General features: G+C 52.4%; 1 protein-coding gene across 8 annotated transcripts in view; it reads left to right on the top strand.

Annotated features, from left to right (window-relative positions):
* PLEKHA6 (pleckstrin homology domain containing A6) overlaps window positions 1–18,624 on the top strand; it is a 137,663-nt gene that overhangs the window by 96,595 nt on the left and 22,444 nt on the right. For 2 of the 8 annotated variants that reach the window (XM_082432445.1, XM_082432446.1), the window contains exons 6-12: window positions 2,577–2,681; window positions 3,353–3,425; window positions 5,939–6,039; window positions 9,659–9,861; window positions 11,374–11,856; window positions 13,037–13,553; window positions 14,034–14,120. In XM_082432445.1, coding sequence (XP_082288571.1) covers window positions 2,577–2,681; window positions 3,353–3,425; window positions 5,939–6,039; window positions 9,659–9,861; window positions 11,374–11,856; window positions 13,037–13,553; window positions 14,034–14,120 — 1,569 coding nt within the window. Of the gene's footprint in view, window positions 1–2,576; window positions 2,682–3,352; window positions 3,426–5,938; window positions 6,040–6,724; window positions 9,241–9,658; window positions 9,862–11,373; window positions 11,857–13,036; window positions 13,554–14,033; window positions 14,121–18,624 lie in introns of those variants that run through there. The other 6 variants (XM_082432443.1, XM_082432444.1, XM_082432448.1 and 3 more) reach the window with 6 other exon arrangements.

Consider the following 18,624-nt stretch of genomic DNA (forward strand, 5'->3'; position numbering starts at 1 on the left):
ACGGTAGAACAAGTTTGGTTAGAAAGAGGATGAGTTTGGTTTTGCGCTTATTTAATCCTAGCTGGACAACTAGTGAGCAAATGGACTGGGACAAATGAATCTATATCTAGATTCATTCTAGCAAATGAATCTCAATATGGATTAAGGAGTTTTCAGCATATTGCTGGCAGCTGAGGCAATGGGTACGGATGACATTACACAGGCACAATGTATGACGAGAATAAAAGAGTAAGTTTGAGGTCTATCAACACTTAGAGTGGAGGTGGAGATTGAGAAGGACTGGCCACAGATGCAGATATTGAAAAGTAAGGACTAGTGCCCCAGAAACCAAAAGAAGAGTTTCAGGAAGGACAGAAAGGTTCACATTGTCGGTGCTTAAGAATGTCAGGGACTGAGTGGCCTGAGTTGACATCGCAGGGACCATTTCTGAAAAGAGGTGGAGGAGGTTTAGGAGTAAAGGGAGGAGAGGAAGTCAGGACTCTTCCCAGCAGCCTATCTCTGAGGAGAAAGAGAGGGAAGGGAGGGAAGGTGTCACCTGACGGGGACAGTTGGTGGAGGGTGGAGGGGGCAGTCAGGTGTGTGTGGGTGCGTGAGGGCCAGTGAGAAGGAGGAGAGAGAACGATTGCGAGAGACAGAGACAGACAGTGAGAGAGAGGAGAGAGAGAGATTGAGAGAGAGAAACAGAGACAGAGAGAGAGACAGACAGAGGGATGCTTTAAGATGAAGAGACCTGAGCATGTTTGCTTGGGAGAAGCAGCCAGTGGAGGAGGAAAAAATGAAGACAGATTTGAGAGGTTATCAACGAAGCAAGTCTCAGAGGAGACAGCAGGCTGGACCCAATAGCCTTGGAAAGGAGGAAAACGCCTCTTCTTCTGACATTGAAGGGAAAGAGACAAGGAGAGTGGTAAGGGCAGTAATTTTCTGGGTAAAATGGTGTGAAATTGAGGAAGCGCCTGTCTGACAACCTCAATTTTCTCTGTGGGGGAGGATCCAAGCCACTGCGGGGAAGGCAGAGGCGGGCAGGTCGCTGGGCTCGGGAGAGAGGTGAGGGCGTGCAGCGGAGCACCGGGGACCGAGGGGTCACGGTGGCCTCGTCTGTACTGTGGTGTGATTGTTCTCCAGCAGCACCATAATCTGGCTGTGAGTGCAGGGAGGGTGGATAATTTGATTAATCTGGGATTTAGAGTTTCAGAGAAGGTCAAGCGGAAAGGCACTGGATAGGGTGTTGGTGTTGGAGAGTGCGGTTGATCTATTCCACCAGGGGGCCTAGGCTTTGTAGGGAAACAACTAACACCAGGAGATAGCTCATGGATCCAGGCAAAAAAGGCAAGGATTGAGGAGTTGGGGATCGCAGTGGAGTAGAAAAGCTGGTGTCGTTGAGGGGTGGCGTGAGACAGCCCAGAGGATGGGATGCTGTGATCAGAAGATGGGGATATGAGAATTGACAATGCTGGTGGTGAAGGGGCTTGGGAGCTGGCCAGGTCTAAGGTGTTGCCATGGGAGTGAGTTGCTGGGGTGGAAGTGGAGGATTTTGGACTTGAGGACATCAAGGTAGTTTCAAGTTAGGCCACTGGATGGGTCATCCTCCCTCTCACTGTGGAGCAATAAAATTGTCCACAGTGATGGCAAGACTTAGAATGGAGAGGATGACTGATATCAAAATCCTCAGACTCTGAAAAAATGATCTAGAAGCTGATAGTGGTGAGAAGGGCTAAACAGTGAAAGATCACTGATACTTTGAGAAGGAGAGATTGTTGCCAGAATGTGGGGAACTCCTTGTGGCAATAAGGAGCTAGGAGAACACCCGTACATCCTCCCTGCTCTGTGGTGTGTTGGACATTCAAGAATGAATAGGGGGCTTCCCTGGTGGCGCAGTGATTAAGAATCCTCCTGCCAATGCCGGGGACACGGGTTCGAGCCCTGGTCCGGGAAGATCCCACGTGCTGCAGAGCAACTAAGTCCGTGCGCCACAACTCCTGAGCCTGCGCTCTAGAGCCCTCGAGCCACAACTACTGAGCCCACGTGCCACAACTACTGACACACGCCTAGAGCCTGTGCTCTGCAACAGGAGAAGCCACTGCAATGAGAAGCCTGCACACCTCAACGAAGACCCAACACAACCAAAAATAAATAAATAAAATAAATACATTTATAAAAAAAAAAAAGGAATGAATTGGGCTTGGAGAAGATGATGACGTAGGGAATTTACTTGAAGTTGAGTGGGTCTGAGAAAGCATTATGAAAGAGGTAAGGAGTAAGGCCAGTAGAGAAGGATAGGCCAGGAGTGAAATGAAATATCTTATTTTCTCCTTAAGAAAAAACAAAAAACACACATCGCTGTGAGACACGTAGGACTATAATTTTGAGCCCAATTTTAGAGATAAGAAAAAGAGCCAAAGAATTGAAAGGCCGTGCCCTTGAGTTAGTAAGAGATCCAAGCTTCTCACCTGGGCCTCTTAACGTGAGGGCCCCCAGGGCCCTGGAGAGGGATAGCTCCCACCAAGGGCAGCTCCCCTTGCGGGTGGAGCAGGAAGGAGGAGAGGAAGAGTTAAGCTGGCTGCTCTCTGCATCCCTAGGCCACCCGGACGTCCCGCAAGGCCATCGCTTTCGGCAAGCGCTCGCACTCCATGAAGCGGAACCCCAGTGCTCCTGTCACCAAGGCAGGCTGGCTTTTCAAGCAGGTGAGGCCTCCTATTCCATTCTGCCCACCGCATCCCTGCTTTCTCCTCATAGCGCCGTAATTCCTCTGTAGTTATAACAGCCCATGTATATTTTGCTTTGTCCTTCCAGGTCCTATTTTGGTATATCTCTGTGAAATCTCCTAATTTTATAAAGTCTCAGAGAGGTTGAGTATCTTCCCAAAATCACAGAGAGAAATTAGTGTTATATTTGGGAATTCAGCCAGGTCTCCTGATGGGCAGATGCAATGACTTTGAAATACGCTGTCATCAATCCTATCAGAGCAACCCAGTGGCTCAGTCAGCAGGGCCCTCTTGCTATGAAGGGAGGGGGATGTCTCCTCTAAGTCTAGGGGTCCAGTTCTCCTCGTTGACCTGGCCACTATCCCTGCCTGACCTTCTGCTCACTCTTTCTGGCTCATCGCTGTACCGTTTATCTTCCCCGGGGGAGACACTGAAGCCCAGAATGACAGAAGTGGAAGGTCACAGGCAATAATGTAATGTCATTCCCTGCCTCTAAGGGCTCTTGGGGGTTGCTGCCACTTGTTAGTGGCAGAGCTGCAAGCAGAGGCAGGATGTCCTTATAATGAGTGCAGCACTCTTTCCACTGCACACACCCACCTCCCCAGGCCCAGGTCACAGACTATCCTGTCTATTCCCCACTTCTCCTGCAGGCCAGCTCCGGGGTTAAGCAGTGGAATAAGCGCTGGTTCGTTCTGGTGGATCGCTGCCTCTTCTACTATAAAGGTGAGCTTGCGCCTGGTACTGGCAGGGGCTGTGGGAAGCCAGGGCCCCCCTCTTTCTCATTCTGCCCTGTCACAGGGCTCGGTTTCTGATGGATGTTGGGGGTGGGGGGGCACATATCCCCCCTGTGGTCTCCGGCACCAGTGGCACGTGACAGGGGATAAAGACAAAGCTCACTTGCTCACTCATTCACTCACTCATTTCACATTCGACAATATTTACCGAGTGCCTACTAGATTTCAGGCAGAGTCCTAGGCCCTGGTGGGTGGTGTGGTGGATGAACAAGACAGTCAGATGACAGAGGGTGAAGTCCGGGGGAGGGCGTGGGTGGGAGAAGAAAAGGAGGAAGAAGAGGAGGGTCCCTGGTCATCACTAGCAGGTCACCTGCTAATTGGACCTTGTATGTTGAGCTTCCCCCATCCCACTGGAATGTATGATCCGATCTGTGTAGGCAGGATTTTTTGGTCAGTTTTGTTCACTGCTGTATCCACAGCACTGAAAACAGCACCTGGCACATAGTAGGTGCTCAATCAATGTGGAGTAAATGATTATCCCCCAGCTTCTGCCCTCTTCACCCACCCCAACATTCACTCCCTTTCCTCCCCCACAGAAAGGAGGGCAAAACTCTTATAACTTTGGTGCAGCAGCCTCTAGGAAGTTATTTTTAAAGTATGTACAGCAACAATATGGCAAGCAGGGCAGGGAGGAACTAGTGAGGGTTGATGACAGTGATGGTTCTGTCACACTGATGCCCCGCAAGGAGGCCTGGGCACTGAGGAGAGGATAAAATGATGTAGCAGCAGGAGTGGCTGTTTCCTTTTCCTGCATGCCCTGGGAATGGCAGAGCTCTGATTTCTCCAGGTCTCCTGGGAGCAATTCACTGAATCATTAACTTTGGCAAACAAAGGTTGTACCCAGTGACCGCCCCCCCCCTCCGCCCTTAGAACACTGCTGTCCCTGTGCCCTGAGGCACCTGCATCCCAAGGAGAGAGACCAGGAAGGGGATGCACGTCCAGGGTCTAGTCACAGAGGAAACCCCAAGATTGAGGGAGAAGAATCTGCTCAGGCTGGGGCCCGGGATGTAGGGCCGCACAGGAGCCAGAGTATAACGGAAGCTGGAGGGAAAGCCAGGGTCTCTGCAGGGAAGGCACTCTGGGCCTGGTGTGAGGGGAGAAACTTATGAAACTCTGAACTCAAGGGACATGGAGATGGGGGGTCACTATGCACTGAGAGATGCTCTCAGGAGACCCCTAAACACTGGCCAGGACTCAGCCAGGCAGGGGGCCCACCTCCTCCTGGGGTTGATGGCCTCTGCCTTCCTGAAGAAGCTCTGGGTTCCCAGCCCTCCTGTTCCTTTAGCTTAGTCCATCCTCTGGGTACCATGCCGAGGTCTGCCCAGGAAACTGGACCTTGGGCTAAGTATCTTGTGCAAGTGATGAGTAAGGGGAGAAGGGGAACTAGTGGAGTCTGTAACCCCTGTGAGATTTCTTCTGAACCCTAGCTGAGGGTTTTACAGGGTCTCCAGCCCCAGGAATAAAGAGCTATCCCAGGGAAGTGGGGAGGGTCTTGCCATGGCCTCATAGTTAGCCCCAACCTCATGGTTCCCACACAGCGCCCCTACCCTTTCGGTCTCCTGCTGATAGCTGGGGGCCTGGCTAGCTAATCCATCAGGCTCCTTGGGAGATTTGGGATGAATTATGCAGCAGCCTGATTGTTAGCCTGCTCCTGGGGATCAGGGGGCCACGCAGGGGCGTGTCTTCTGTGCAGACATGGGGACTGTAAAGGGGAGGGGTCTAGTCAGGAGAAGACAAAGCAAGCTGCCAGGTGCCTGGGAGAACCTTAGAGACAGTTACCCAGAAGAGCCAGAGCCGAAGATTCGAGCGTCCACTCTACCGCGCTGCATCCCATTATATCCTGTTCCGTGTGTCACTGTTGGAATCACCTTGTTTGGAGAGGCACTGTGGATGGGAGGGAGGTTAAGAATGGTAGCTCGAAAGTCAGACTTCTTGGGTTAAAGACTAATCCACCACTTTCTACTTAAGTAACCTTGGACAAGTTATTTAATCTTTCTGTGTCTCAACCTCCTTACCTATAAAATGGAGATCATAAGAGTACCCATTCATAGGATTGTTGGGCAGGTTAAATCCATTAAGCCTTTAACTTAGAACAGTGCCTGACGTATAGCAAGCACTCCAAAATGTTGGCTCTTCTGTGCTTGTTTGCTTGCGTACTGGAATGTGAGCTCCCCAAGGGTGGGCGCTACTACTCTCGCATTCACCTCTACAGTCCCCAAGTCTAGAACAGTGCCTGGAGGGCTGCCACGCTCCGCGGCTCCAGGGAGTGTGCCTCTTGCTGTGCAGAGCGCGCCCCGTGCGGTTGCGTGGTGGCCCCAAGTGCCTGACAAATAGTAGATGAGTAACAGATATTTGTTGGTATTTATCCTAATAGGGCTGATACACTCCGCCCCCCTCCCCCCCGCACACGTACATCTCACTGTGCCTCTATTTCCGCGACAGATGAGAAGGAGGAGAGCGTCCTGGGCAGCATCCCCCTCCTGAGCTTCCGGGTGGCTGCGGTGCAGCCCTCAGACAACATCAGCCGAAAACATACCTTTAAGGTCAGTTGGCCTTCCTCTCCCAGGTCAGGTAGGGGAGGGAGGCCGGCTCTTCTAGAGCACACAAGAATGGAGCAGCATCGAGAGCCACCTCCTTAGGAATCCCAAGTGGTAGTACTGGGGGCAGCAGGCAGTGGTCCCCGGGCTCAGTACAAGCTGTTGTAAGTCTCACGTGAGGCTGCGCCGGGACCCCTTCCTCTTCTCTCCCCAGGGTGAGCCTGTAGAGATGAGCTTCAGTGGTACCACAGTCTTTCCTGGGGGAGAATTAGTTATGTGCTGAGGCCATGGACCCTCTGCCTGGTGGCCTGGCACCTAGGAAATCCCTCACAGCAGAGGCAGGAACTGTGGGCGGGTGGGTTTCTAAGATCCATTCTGGAAAGTCTTCCTCCCCACTTTAGGCCCAGGGAACTAGACCCCCAATCAAACTTACTCAAAGGGTCTCAGATGTAAGTTGTTCACTACTATTTAGTGTACAGCACGTTCCCACTGGCCCATGTAAGGGCCCTCAATTTGTCATTTGTCCTCACTTTCCTTTTTTCCCTTTGCCCTTCAGCCCTGCTGCCTGCACCCTGTCCCCTCTTCAGCCCTTGTCATGGGCCAGCACCCTAGTATTTTTGCCACCTTGGAAAATGGGTTTGGTAGGCCTGTGTTTTTTAGTTTCCATAAATGACATGCTCTAATTAAAAAAAAAAAAAAACTTTGCAGAAAGTTAGGAATTGAGTTTCATTATAATTGAAAGCTACAAACCTCACAGAGACACAATTTGAGGGAATAAGGGCCCAGGGAGATGGACCTCACCTGCCTGCTCAGCGTCACTCCTCGGAACCCCTGGGGGATCCACCCATCAAAGACGGGACTGCTGCTGTCTCATCCTAGGCCAGTATTTTTCCACATTTAAAAATTCATGGCCCAATAAAAACAGTGAAAATTCCATGCCCTTTTCATATTTTATGATGCAAAGATCATAGGTTCTTTTTCAATTTCCATATATAAAATTATGATATCAACCATGTGTTTTCTTAGTACAAAGCCCTCTCTCCCCCAGTTGAGAATTGCTGTCCAAGACCCTGAAAACCCACAGGTTACTCGAGGGCAGCATCCGAGTTCCTGGGGGCCCAGAGACTCTGCCCTTTCTGTCCTTCAGCTCTGGTCACCTGGCCACAGAGAGGTGGGCAGACACATAGATGCTGCTCCGGGGAACAAAGAGGGACTTCTTAGGCATATAATTAGTTTCCAGCCTCCAAGGGTCCTGTCTGCAGAATGAATAATCAATAAAACACTGGCTCCAGGGAGCCGGAATTTAGCTGGGGAAATAGGAACAGGCTGTTTAACCAACAACAAACAGGCCTGCTATACACAGACACGCACATACACCCACACAGTCAGACAGCCTGTCTTACCCTTCCCCTCCAGACCTGCGCGTGCGCGTGCGCACACACACACACACACACACACACACACACACACACACACACACACACACACTCCAGCTAGGGAGCTCTGCCGGCAGCCGCATTAGAACAACGTCCCAATGACTGACACACCCCTCCATAAACCCCAGATCTCTGTGCCCATCAGCCCCTCTCCTCCTTCCTTTTCCCCTGAGGAGTGCACTGCCTCTTTAAAACCCAACTCTGAGGGCTGTGCTCAGTGGCCCACAAAAGGTTCGGATTGTGGCTATTCAGTGGCCTTTCTCCAGGGAAGGGAGGGGAGATGAGACAGATGGGAGGCTTGTCCTGCTGGGGCCACCAAGCGAAACCCTCAGATGGCCAGTAATGAGCCAGCACTGTTCCCACCCAGCCTGCTGCTGAATGGCCTTCCTCTGTCCCTGCAAAGCCCCGTGGGGGCTCTGTGGGCTCATCCATGGGGGCACCTCCCTCAATTCTCTGGTCCCCTTTCATGCTTCCACGCTGGTGCCCCCTCCTGGCTCCCCATCAATCACCCTGTCTTTTCCCAGGCCCTCTGCCTTCTCCTGTCACAAGCTGTTGTTCCCGCGCCTTTGCTCTCTCCTTGTTTCCCCGTGGGTATGTTTTGTCCTCCAGCTTGACCGTGAGCTCTTCAAGTGCTAAGAGCGTGTCTTTGCTTTCCCTGTGACTGGCACCCAGAGCAGAGCTCTGCACACACAGGATGCTCACTGGATGCTTCGCAAATTATTTGCTGCCACTCCTACCAGCCCAGGACACACCCACTCGTCCACCTGTGTGTCTCTCTCCTCTACAGTAACCCTGTGTTCTCCACCCCAGAGGGCTTGCCTGGGCCCCTGCTCTCCATATCCCTGTGCAGTTTCAACCCCCAGATGCCTCCTTACAACTTCACTGGCTTTTCGTCAGCACCTCCCTGTCTGCCTACCTGCTGGAGGGTGGGGACTGGCCGGATCCAGAGGAAGGAGGCCCATCTCTGTCCTTAGAGAAGTAGGATGCTCCCTCACTGGGTAATGGCTCCTGTGGAAAGACATCATGTGCTGGGGAAGGTGCTGAGGAAAAGTGAAGGTCCAGCTGGGAAAGCACTCGAAGGGTGTGGATTTGACACTGTTGCTTAGGAGAACCCTGGGGCTTGGTCAGAGGAGCCCTGTCTTCTCTCCTTCCAACCCCCAGAGACCCAGGATTTAGCACCCAAGGGGTCATAGGCCAAAGTGAAGTCCACATCTGAGACTCTTAAACACTTTTGGATCTCTCATGTTGAATGGGATGAACAAGGCTAGCTGCTTTTTCTGGGAGATTGGTCTCACCTAGGAAGTGTTCTGAGACCCCAGAAAGAATCTAGCACTGGAGCGTCTTTTCCTCGTGGACCCTCCCCATCAAACAGATACATCAGTTAAGGCCAGAGCAAAATCTCGAGTTGTTTACAGTTGCAGGGCTGGTCGGGAACAGAGCTAGGATTAGCACTGGGCTGCCCTGCCTTCTCTCCTCAAGCAACCCAGGTTAGCCGGGTGCGAGCTCTCCACCCCGACTCCTGGTGGGCTGACCTGAGCCTTGCTGGGTGCTGTGGTCCCAGTGGTGACACTGAGTAGAAGGGGCTAGTCTGAATAGCTCCTCACTTCCCTCTGCTCCTCAACGTTCCTGTCACGTCTCCTGTCTCTCCCTCTGGTGTTCGGTTGACCTGTTCTCTGCTTCTCCTCCTTCTGGCCGCGTGAGGACCCCTCCTCTGGACAGGAGCTGGCTTCTGGGTTACCGCCTGCTGCGCCTGCTTGCAGCCGCCAACTAGGTAGCGTGCTCTGACTGTCTGTGCATGCCCCCCGTGTGCCCGCGCTGTCCCGCTGCGCGGAAGAGTGCCAGCTTCTCAGAGGCTGAGCTGGGGCCGAGACTGGCATGTGGTTGTGGTAGGGGGGCATCTCTCCCGGGCATGGGGTAATTGCCCTTCAAATCAAACATGGAATTTGATGGGAGAGCGGGCGAGGTAATTGTCCCTCAGGTGGGGCAGGTCAGCTTACCTGGCTATTGAGCTGCCTAGTGGTGTCCAGAGAGCTAGTCAAGGCAGATACTTGGATGCCAGCTGGAGCACTTGGGACAGCTGTGGGCCTCCTCACATTGCCCTGAGCTCCATATGGGGCGAAGAGCTGCAGGTCAGGGGAACGACCTGCCTGACCACCTGTCCTGTGGGCGTGGGTGTCTTCTCCCCACAGGTGACTGTGTGCTGGGTGAACGAGGCTGGGGACGGTTCCACGCACTGCCTCTCCCCACAGGCTGAGCACGCCGGGGTCCGCACCTACTTCTTCAGTGCCGAGAGCCCCGAGGAGCAGGAGGCCTGGATCCAGGCCATGGGGGAGGCTGCCCGAGTACAGATCCCCCCAGCCCAGAAGTCGGTGCCCCAAGCTGCACGTCACAAGTGAGTGCCGGGGACTGGGCATAGGCGTGAGGACTGCTATTAGAGAGAGAGAGGAGGGGTGAAGAGGCGCCCATCTCTATGCCCTTGCTGAGCCCAGCATGTGGACTTGAACCTCTGAGAACATGTGAACCAACTCCTTGCCTCCCAGCAGGGTGCCTGGCTAAGTGATTTCAGAGCCTGTAGTCTCTTTTCCCCTGGCCAGCTCCTCCTCTTCTCTCTGAGCTGGTGGAGGCCAAGAGAGAAGCCAGGTTCCATCCGGGCCTGGCCAGGAGCCAAAGACCAGGGTCATTTGCTCGTTTTGTTATGCATACAGACTCTGTGGGACTCAGGTTTGAATCCCAACTTGGCCACTTGCCCACTGTGTGACCTAAGTGTAAGTTACTTAACCTCTGACCCTCAGAGACAATAATCATAATCCTACCTCATAGGGTTGTTGTGAGGACTCAATAGTATAGGTAAAATGCTTGACATGCAGCAAGCACTCAGTATGTGACTGCTCCTGTCACTTCATCCCGTCATCACCCGGAGTCTCAGCACCTGTCTCTACTTGAACTGGGCATTGAGTCTTAAGTTAGATGTTAACAGGGATCCGGCAGAAGGAAGTTTTACAGTATAGACTCCAAGTCTGTGTACATGTCTTGAAAATGTTTACCAAGCAGTGTCTCAACAAGGATGCTTGACTATGTTGAATTGGGGAAGGTGTAGGGAAAACATTGTCATGAGATTCCATCTTTGCTTTGACCAAGGGGTGGAATTCCAGAACTTCACTCATTCTTTTCATAAATATTTACTGTAAATAGAAATGTGTATAGGGTGCTAGGAAAACAAGGTAGGAAAAGTCTGACAAGCTCCTACCTCATGGAGCTTATACTCTAATAGAAAGTCCTGGAAGATGCTTGTTTGGGAGAGGGGAACTAGCCTCTTTCTATGCCTGTGAAGTTTGAGGCAACAGCTTCAGCCCCTGGTGCGCCTGCCATGTTTGATCTCACACAGTCCTACCCACCCTGCCAACGAGGAGCCCAAGACTCGTGGAAGTTAAGTAACTTTCTAAAGGAGAGAGGGCTGACCTGTCACAAACCTCTGCAGCTGAGACATCAAGGATGGTTCCGATTATGTGTAGTGTATAGTGCACACCAAGTGAGGGGGGCTGGATCAGGGACAGACTACAGGAGAGACCTAGTCTGGGTGAGGTTAGTCTCGGCCATAGCTAGGAGGCTGGACTCAAGGCGTTTCAGCAGAAGGGAGCGGAGGGTGACACACGAGGAGGACCAGGAGGGCAAGACGAGCACATGTGCACAGGCAAGCTTGGATTATGCTTTATAATTGCCCAGGCTGGAGCAAGAATATAAAATGGTAGGATTTAGGAAACAGAATTGGAATTCATTGAATCCTGTTTCCATCACTGCCTTCCTGTCCATCCTTCTGCACTCCTTTTCTCCTTCCCAGTTTCCCCCAACCTGAACTCCATGCTGGGCTGGAGTCCCTTACAACATCTCCCTTGGCATCCCACAGCCACGAGAAGCCAGACTCTGAGAACATCCCACCCAGCAAACACCACCACCAACCCCCCCAAAACAGCCTTCCCAAGCCTGAGCCAGAGGCCAAGACTCGAGGAGAGGGTGATGGCCGAGGCTGCGAGAAGGTGGAGAGGAGGCCTGAGAGGCCTGAAGTCAAGAGCGAGCCTCTGGTGAAAGCCAATGGTGTCCACGCTGGACCAGAACCAGCCTCAGACCCGGGCAGCCCTTACCCTGAGGGCCCAAGGGTCCCAGGAGGTGGGGAGCGGCCCACCCAGCCCAATGGCTGGCAGTATAGCTCCCCAAGCAGGCCGGGGAGCACAGCTTTCCCACCTCAGGACTCAGAGAGTGGGGGGCACCGGCAGAGCTTCCCGCCACGTGCCAACCCCGACAAAATCGCCCAGCGCAAGAGCTCCATGAACCAGCTTCAGCAGTGGGTGAACCTGCGCCGAGGGGTGCCCCCTCCTGAGGATCTTCGGAGGTGAGGCCTGGTGGGGTGGGGTGGAGTGGGGATGGTGTTCCGGCTGGGGGCTGGGGCTGGGGGAGTGACATGGAGGCACCCTCTGTTGGAAACCTTCTGGAAGCCAGGCTGAATTGGGAAACCAAGAGAACCCCAGGATTCCCTGCTTGCCCAGATGCTTACTAACCCCATGGTTCCATCTGTAGAGTTTGCCCCCTGCCCCTGATTCTTGCTCCCTCTGCCTACTTCCTTCATAGGAAGGGACAGAGCACCCAGTGCCTCTCACAGGACATTGGGCGGCCTGAAACATGCAGGCAGTCACAGCGAGGGGCCTTTAAAGCTGTTCCAGCCAGACATCTGTCCGTGCTTCCCACCCTTGTACAGCATCCAGTGTTTCTACCAATGTGAGACTCACTAACTGCCAAGGCAACTCACTCCGTTTTTGAAGCTCTAACTGTTTTGCAAGCCATTATTTATAAGCAGTTTTCTAAAAAGAAAAACGTTGCCACTCATTGGCCCTAGTTCTTCCCAATAGACCAATTTACTTCTTTATCTAGTGACTGGCTTTCAAATATTTGAAGACATTTATTGGACCTGATTGTGTTGATCAGGGCAAGTGGGTCTGCCGCTCCTTCCCTGGGGGTCTGGGAGGGCAGCTCACTGCGGTGGTCTGCCCTGCCCTGGGGAGAGCGCCTCACTAGGGTTGAGTCCCAGGAACGGACTGGTTGGGTCCTTGACAGAATCATAAAATCAGCGAAGGCGTCCCTTTGTCCCTCCTCCGTTGTCCCCCCCCCCCCCCCAGGTGCCTGGTGCACAAGTGCTCCTTCTGCTCTTAGCCTCTCTGGAAAGAATCTGATAAATTGGTTCATGCTGAGATAGAGATGGCTAATACGGCTTAAAGTTTCTCCCCAGGGAGACAAAGAGACAAAGATGGAAGCTCTGAATGGTGAAATTTCTGGCCTCAGAGAACTGGTTGAGGGGGAGAGCTTTGAGGACAGGTCTTTCCTTGCACTTCTGGAAACAGCCTCCGTGCCTGGGCAGTGGGCGCCCCTGTATGCTCGCAAGGTCAGCCTAGGGCACCGTTCACCTAGTCAGACCCCACTCTAGGCTGGAGGACAAGGAGGAGGGGCTGGGGCACGGGCAGGGGGCTGGGGGCGTGCCCATTTTGTCTGGCTTCCTTACAAAGTCCTCTCTGTGTCAGTCCCTCTAGGTTCTACCCTGTGTCCCGTAGGGTCCCTGAGTATTACAGCCCCTACTCCTCCCAGTACCCTGATGATTACCAGTACTACCCGCCAGGGGTACGGCCGGATAGCATCTGCTCCATGCCGGCCTACGATCGGATCAGCCCACCCTGGGCCCTGGAGGACAAGCGGCACTCCTTCCGGAATGGAGGCGGCTCCGCCTTCCAGCTGCGGGAGTGGAAGGAGCCTGCCGGCTATGGGCGGCAGGATGGCACCACCTGGATCCCCAGCCCCTCCCGGCAGCCTGTCTATTACGATGAACTGGATGCCGCCTCCGGCTCCCTGCGCCGCCTGTCCTTGCAGCCCCGTTCCCACTCTGTGCCCCGCTCGCCAAGCCAGGGGTCCTACAGCCGCGCCCGCATTTACTCCCCCGTCCGCTCACCCAGTGCCCGTTTCGAGCGGCTGCCGCCTCGCAGTGAAGACATCTATGCTGACCCTGCTGCCTATGTGATGAGGCGGTCCATCAGCTCCCCCAAGGTGAGCCACCAGCCTTCCCCTCCTTCCTCAGCCCCTGAGATCCCCCAGAAGCCTAACACGATCTGCTGAGAAGAGGTGGAGATGCAAGGGCATCTGGGGACATGGGGTCACTGGGCTGTGTCACCAGGACCAGGGATGCTGCCCAGGGGGAGCCACTGGCCCTGCGGTTCTATCCATAGGAGAGCAGCCTTGGGGGCTTTGCCTTGCCCCTGGGTAGGAACACTGCTCTCTGTGCCCATCCCCAGGCTGTACCAGGAGCCCTAATTCTATATAAGAGGACAGAGAGGGTTCTATCTTTTCAAATCTTGAGGACCTGGACAGATCATTGCAAGGATATTGCAATGGTTAAAGGCTGTCCATTTTAGTTTGAAATCTGCTCTGGGACAGGTTACAAACATCCCTAACCTTGAACTTCAGTTGGTGGGGAAGTCCATATCCCAGCCGGACCCCCTCACCTCTCCAATCCCCTTTCTCTTCCAGTATGATTACCTGGGAGACAGGCGGCCAGTCCCTGCAGGACTGTTCCCCTACAACTACCCACCATCCCCCACGGTCCACGATAAGATGGTACGTCCTCTCCTCCCACACCACTTCCCCTCAGGACCTCTCCTCCCAGGGCGGGGCCAAACTAGGGCAGACGCAGGGATGCTCTGTGCCCAATGCCTGGCCCGTTTGGTCTTTAGCAGTCTCTGGATACCTCCTCCCTCCGGCCTGGACTCTAGACCCAATATAGAGAGTGGTGCCTGTTACCCCTCCTCCTCTGTGACACAGGGCAGAGGAGCAGGGACAAGATCTGGAAGCGTGAAATGTCCCCATTCTCTCAATCTCAGAACAACTCCTCCAGCATGCAGAGGGGCCTGGACAGGGGGCTTAGGCTGTGGGCTGGGAAGAAAAGTTAAGCTAGAGCTCCCAAAACAGGCATGATCTTCTAGTCTTCTTCCCCCTAAGCGTACTTGCTTCAAGCTTGTCCTTGCCTGGAATGTCACTTCGGGGGGAAAGAGACTAGAAGTCGGATTGAGGAAGAAAAGATTTTCCATACTGTGTCTCCTCCTACTTTCTCTCCCCTTTCTACTTGTGTCGCTTCCGGGAATTTGTTCTCCTGAGAATTTTTGTCTCCACCTGGAGAACTCGATGCAGATGCTCCACCTGGGGAGTTGGGGAGAGCCACTGGAACCAACCGGCAGAATCCTTGTCCCCGACGGCCTGTTACTGACCCCTCTCTCTGAGTCTCCTCTGCTGGTGTCCAAACTCTATAGCCAAGACACACAGCAAATGCACCCATCCATAAACAGTGGATTTTCCAGAAAATTCAGAAAAAGCTCCAGGAAGTGCTGACTAGATGGCTTCAGTGGTGCTTCCCTCTCCCAGGGCAGGGCCAGGCCGACCCAGGAGCCTCGGAGTGTGTCCCTTCTCTCGCTGGGCTTGTCCAGCAGACAACCTCTGTGGCTGCCCGCACCCTTCCCCCCTCCCTTCCCTAAACTCCTCAAGGCCAGAGAGGCCTCTCTTTGTCGCTGCCCAGCTAACTCTTAACTGCTTTGCTTCCTTTTTATTGTTTTCTTTTGTCCTGTTCCTGTTTGTTTGTGTTGCTGTTGGGCCTCGGGCTCGGGCTCCGGGTAGGATGAACTTTTAGACCTTCAATTGCAAAGAAACCTAGAGTATTTGGATCAGCAGGTAGGCAGAGCTGGTGCCCCTTACCATCCCCCTGCCCTCCCTTCACGTCTCCCTGCTCCTCCCCGCCTTCTCATCCTCCATCCATTTGACAACCTTTGTTGGCAAAACCAGGACACAACAAAGTGGCTTATATTTGGTTTGCACCTTCACACCCCTTCTCTGCAAAGCCCTTTAGGGCAGCTGGGAGTTTCCTGGGGAAAGGAGAATTGTAAATTACCACATGAATAATTAATGTCACCGCCTATTTGTTCAACCCAGATGGAACTGCCCCCAGGGGGCAGGTGGGAATTTGCATTTTTGCTGGATAGAGTTGCAGAGACAGGGAGGAGCTCTGTGCTGGGGCCTAAGAGGCTGAGGATTTAGTTCAGCCTGAATCTGGGGAGTTAGCCTAGCCTATTCCACAGGTTGTGGTTAAACTCCACATTTTGTAAGCGAAGGACCACAGACCTGCCCTCCAATGATTTTTTAAATTATGGTAATTCAGTATATATGTTAGTTCCTCTGCAAAGTTCTTTTGTATACATGGCTCATGTTTTCCTGAGAATTCAGTGCTGTAGGCAGAGGGAATGTTATCAATCCAGTGTTACAGATGAGCATCCTGAAGAGGCAATGAGTGTCCCCATGTGATGAAAGCAATCGGCTGCCTGGGTTCTCACCTTTGGCTACCTTGCCTTTTGAGACTAAGGAGGCTGTGATACTGGGTTTAGACAGGCCAGGGGTCAATATGCTGGGCAATTTATATGAGCACATACTCATATTAAGATCTGTGCTACAAATCATGGGGGACCTGGATGTGTACCAGATCCAGGTGGAGGCAGCCTGGGGTGGTGGAAATAATAATGTCAGTAATAATAATAATAACAGTGGCAGCAGTTACCATAATTGGATGCTTCCTCCATGCCCTGCACTATTCTAAGCATTTTACAGATCCTAACCTTTATAACAACTCTGCAACGTAGGTATTGTTATTATCCCCATTTCGTAGGGGATATGATGAAACTAAAGCCCAGAGAGATCAAATAACATGCCAAGGACACACAACCAGTGAACAACAGAGCTTGGATATGACTCTGAGCTTTTGACTCAGTTTACAGCTGAGGAAACATCTAACATGTGAAGAAGCTGGGGTTGAACCTCATCAGGATGCTTTTGTGCTCTTAACATTGCAGAGAGAACCATAAACTTGATATCAGAGGACATGGCTGCAACTGCTGGTGGTTCTAGTCGCGAGCCATGTGACCGTCATCTCACACGGTCTCGGTGTCTCAGTGAGCTCGTCCTCATGGGAGCCCTTGGGTACTGGGAAGCATGATATACACATTTTAATCAGCAGTGATGGCTCGTGGCCCTCAAGAACATTGCATTTTAGTCCCAGAAGGAGCATGTGGTGTTGACACCATAAGCATTCTAGTCTATGTGGGGATGACTCCCGGCAGGCCTTCCTCCCCGCAGCGCATCCACACCGCTGGCTTTCCAAGCATTCAGTGCAGATGGCAGGGCCCCTTCCTGGGGGCTTCTGCCCTCACAGAGGGGCTGGGGGCTTCAGAAATAACCTTTCAGAGGACCTCTTCCTAGATAAATGATAATACTCTTAAAAGGCAGTCTTGTATGATAAGAAGAGTCCAGAACGTAGTCAGACACGGCACTCTAGTTCCAGCTGTGCCATTTACAGGGATTTTTTTTTTTTTAAACCTTGGTCTCTCTGGGTCTTTGTTTTCTCAATCATGAGACAGACATTGTAGGACCTGCCCTTTCTGCCTCACAGAGTTATTGGGAGAGTCAAGTGAGAATGTATATGAGAGCACTTTGGCAGGCATTGATGAGGGCTAGTGATTGCTACTGTGATTATTTTATTGTTCTTTTTCTTCCAAAACTCAAAAATATTAATTGAACATCCTTGACCCCAGTGCTATATATAAGGTACTGGGTTAGGTGCTTTCTCACAAAATTTCTCCAACATTTTGGAGAGACAGAAGGTGACACACAGGAATCCTCCTAGAGGCAAGGCCCACATGGGCTGAACGATCCTGAAAGCCACAGCATGTGTGGGAGCAGGCCAGGGTGAGAAGACCCCTGCTTCCTTTATTGTTTTAGATCTACTGGTTGGGGAAGGAATGAGGTCTGTCGGTGACCAAGAGGAGCCTGGACCTCCCTTGCCCTCTCAAAGCCAGATGTGTTGGTAGATCTGCCTTGTCCTACACACATACACATAAACACCACACACGGGACACAGGTATGACACACAGGCAGCAAACATAAACATACACATACCACATACAATCACACATACACCACACTGGCACACCCCGTACACAACAAACACAATCTCATTCACACACACACACGCACATGCGCGTGCACAGCCTCTAAGAAGATAAGGGCTGACTTGAGTTCAGATCCTTACAGAAAATGCGGTTGATGTCCTGTTGACTTTTAACCATTTTGCAAAGACTCAACCTCATATTACAATTGCTCTTTTAAAAACCTTTTAAATCACACTTTATATCATAGAAAAAATTCCCAACTGGGCTAAAGAAGTAGCAAAATCAGATCCTAGGAAAGCCTTTTAAAATGCTCTAGAGCCTGTGAATGGGGTTGGAGGGGTGCCCCTCGCCCTGTCTACAGCGCGCAGAAGCAAGGCTGCTTTGGGGCTGCCGTCTACACAGGGCAAGAGGGAAATATGTGTGGGTCCAGCAAAGATTGGGAAGACAAGGGCAAAAAACGTGGGGGTTCCCTGAACCGTGACCTGAGAAGATCTGCCCTAAGGTGGCTCCGTCCCTTCCCTTACTCACTGCCCCTCCCCAAGAAGTTTTTCCTGCACAACTCCTCTCTGTCTTCTGCTGCCTTCTCCTGGAGATCAATTGAGTTAAAGGGACATAGCCAAGGACACTCCCTAATATGTTTACATTTGATGCTATCACACTGGAACCAGTGGGGGAAATGATGGCATTCCTGGTTGATTTGGTTGGCTCGTCCTCCCTCCCTCCCTGTCCCTCTCCCTCACCCTTCCTCTCTCCCTTTCTTTTTCATCTGGCAAATAGTCTTTCCCCCTCCATGTTCCTGATGATCCTTGAAGCATAAGGATAACGTGTTGGGAGAGCAGTGTTCCAATCTCTGGTGTCCCTTTAACGTGGCTTACGTGCTTTGGCCTCCTTGTTTGCTCCCTGGCGCCATCCCAGATTGGCATGGATGCTACCAGCCCAGCTCTGGAAACCGTGTTTAGCAATCCTTCGTACTCTAGAGCAGAGGTGGGCAGGGTTTGGGGAGAGAGAGGTGTGCCTTCCCAATGTGACGGCCCATCCAAAGAGCAGGTCACATTTTCTTTAAAGTGGTTTCATTTAGTTCAGATTTTGGGAGATCGGACTTTCCAACTGCCTGTGTGGTCTTTGACCAAACCAGT

Source organism: Balaenoptera physalus (genome assembly GCF_965194825.1).
Source record: "Balaenoptera physalus genome assembly, chromosome: 1".
Classification (NCBI taxonomy): Eukaryota; Metazoa; Chordata; class Mammalia; order Artiodactyla; family Balaenopteridae; genus Balaenoptera; species Balaenoptera physalus.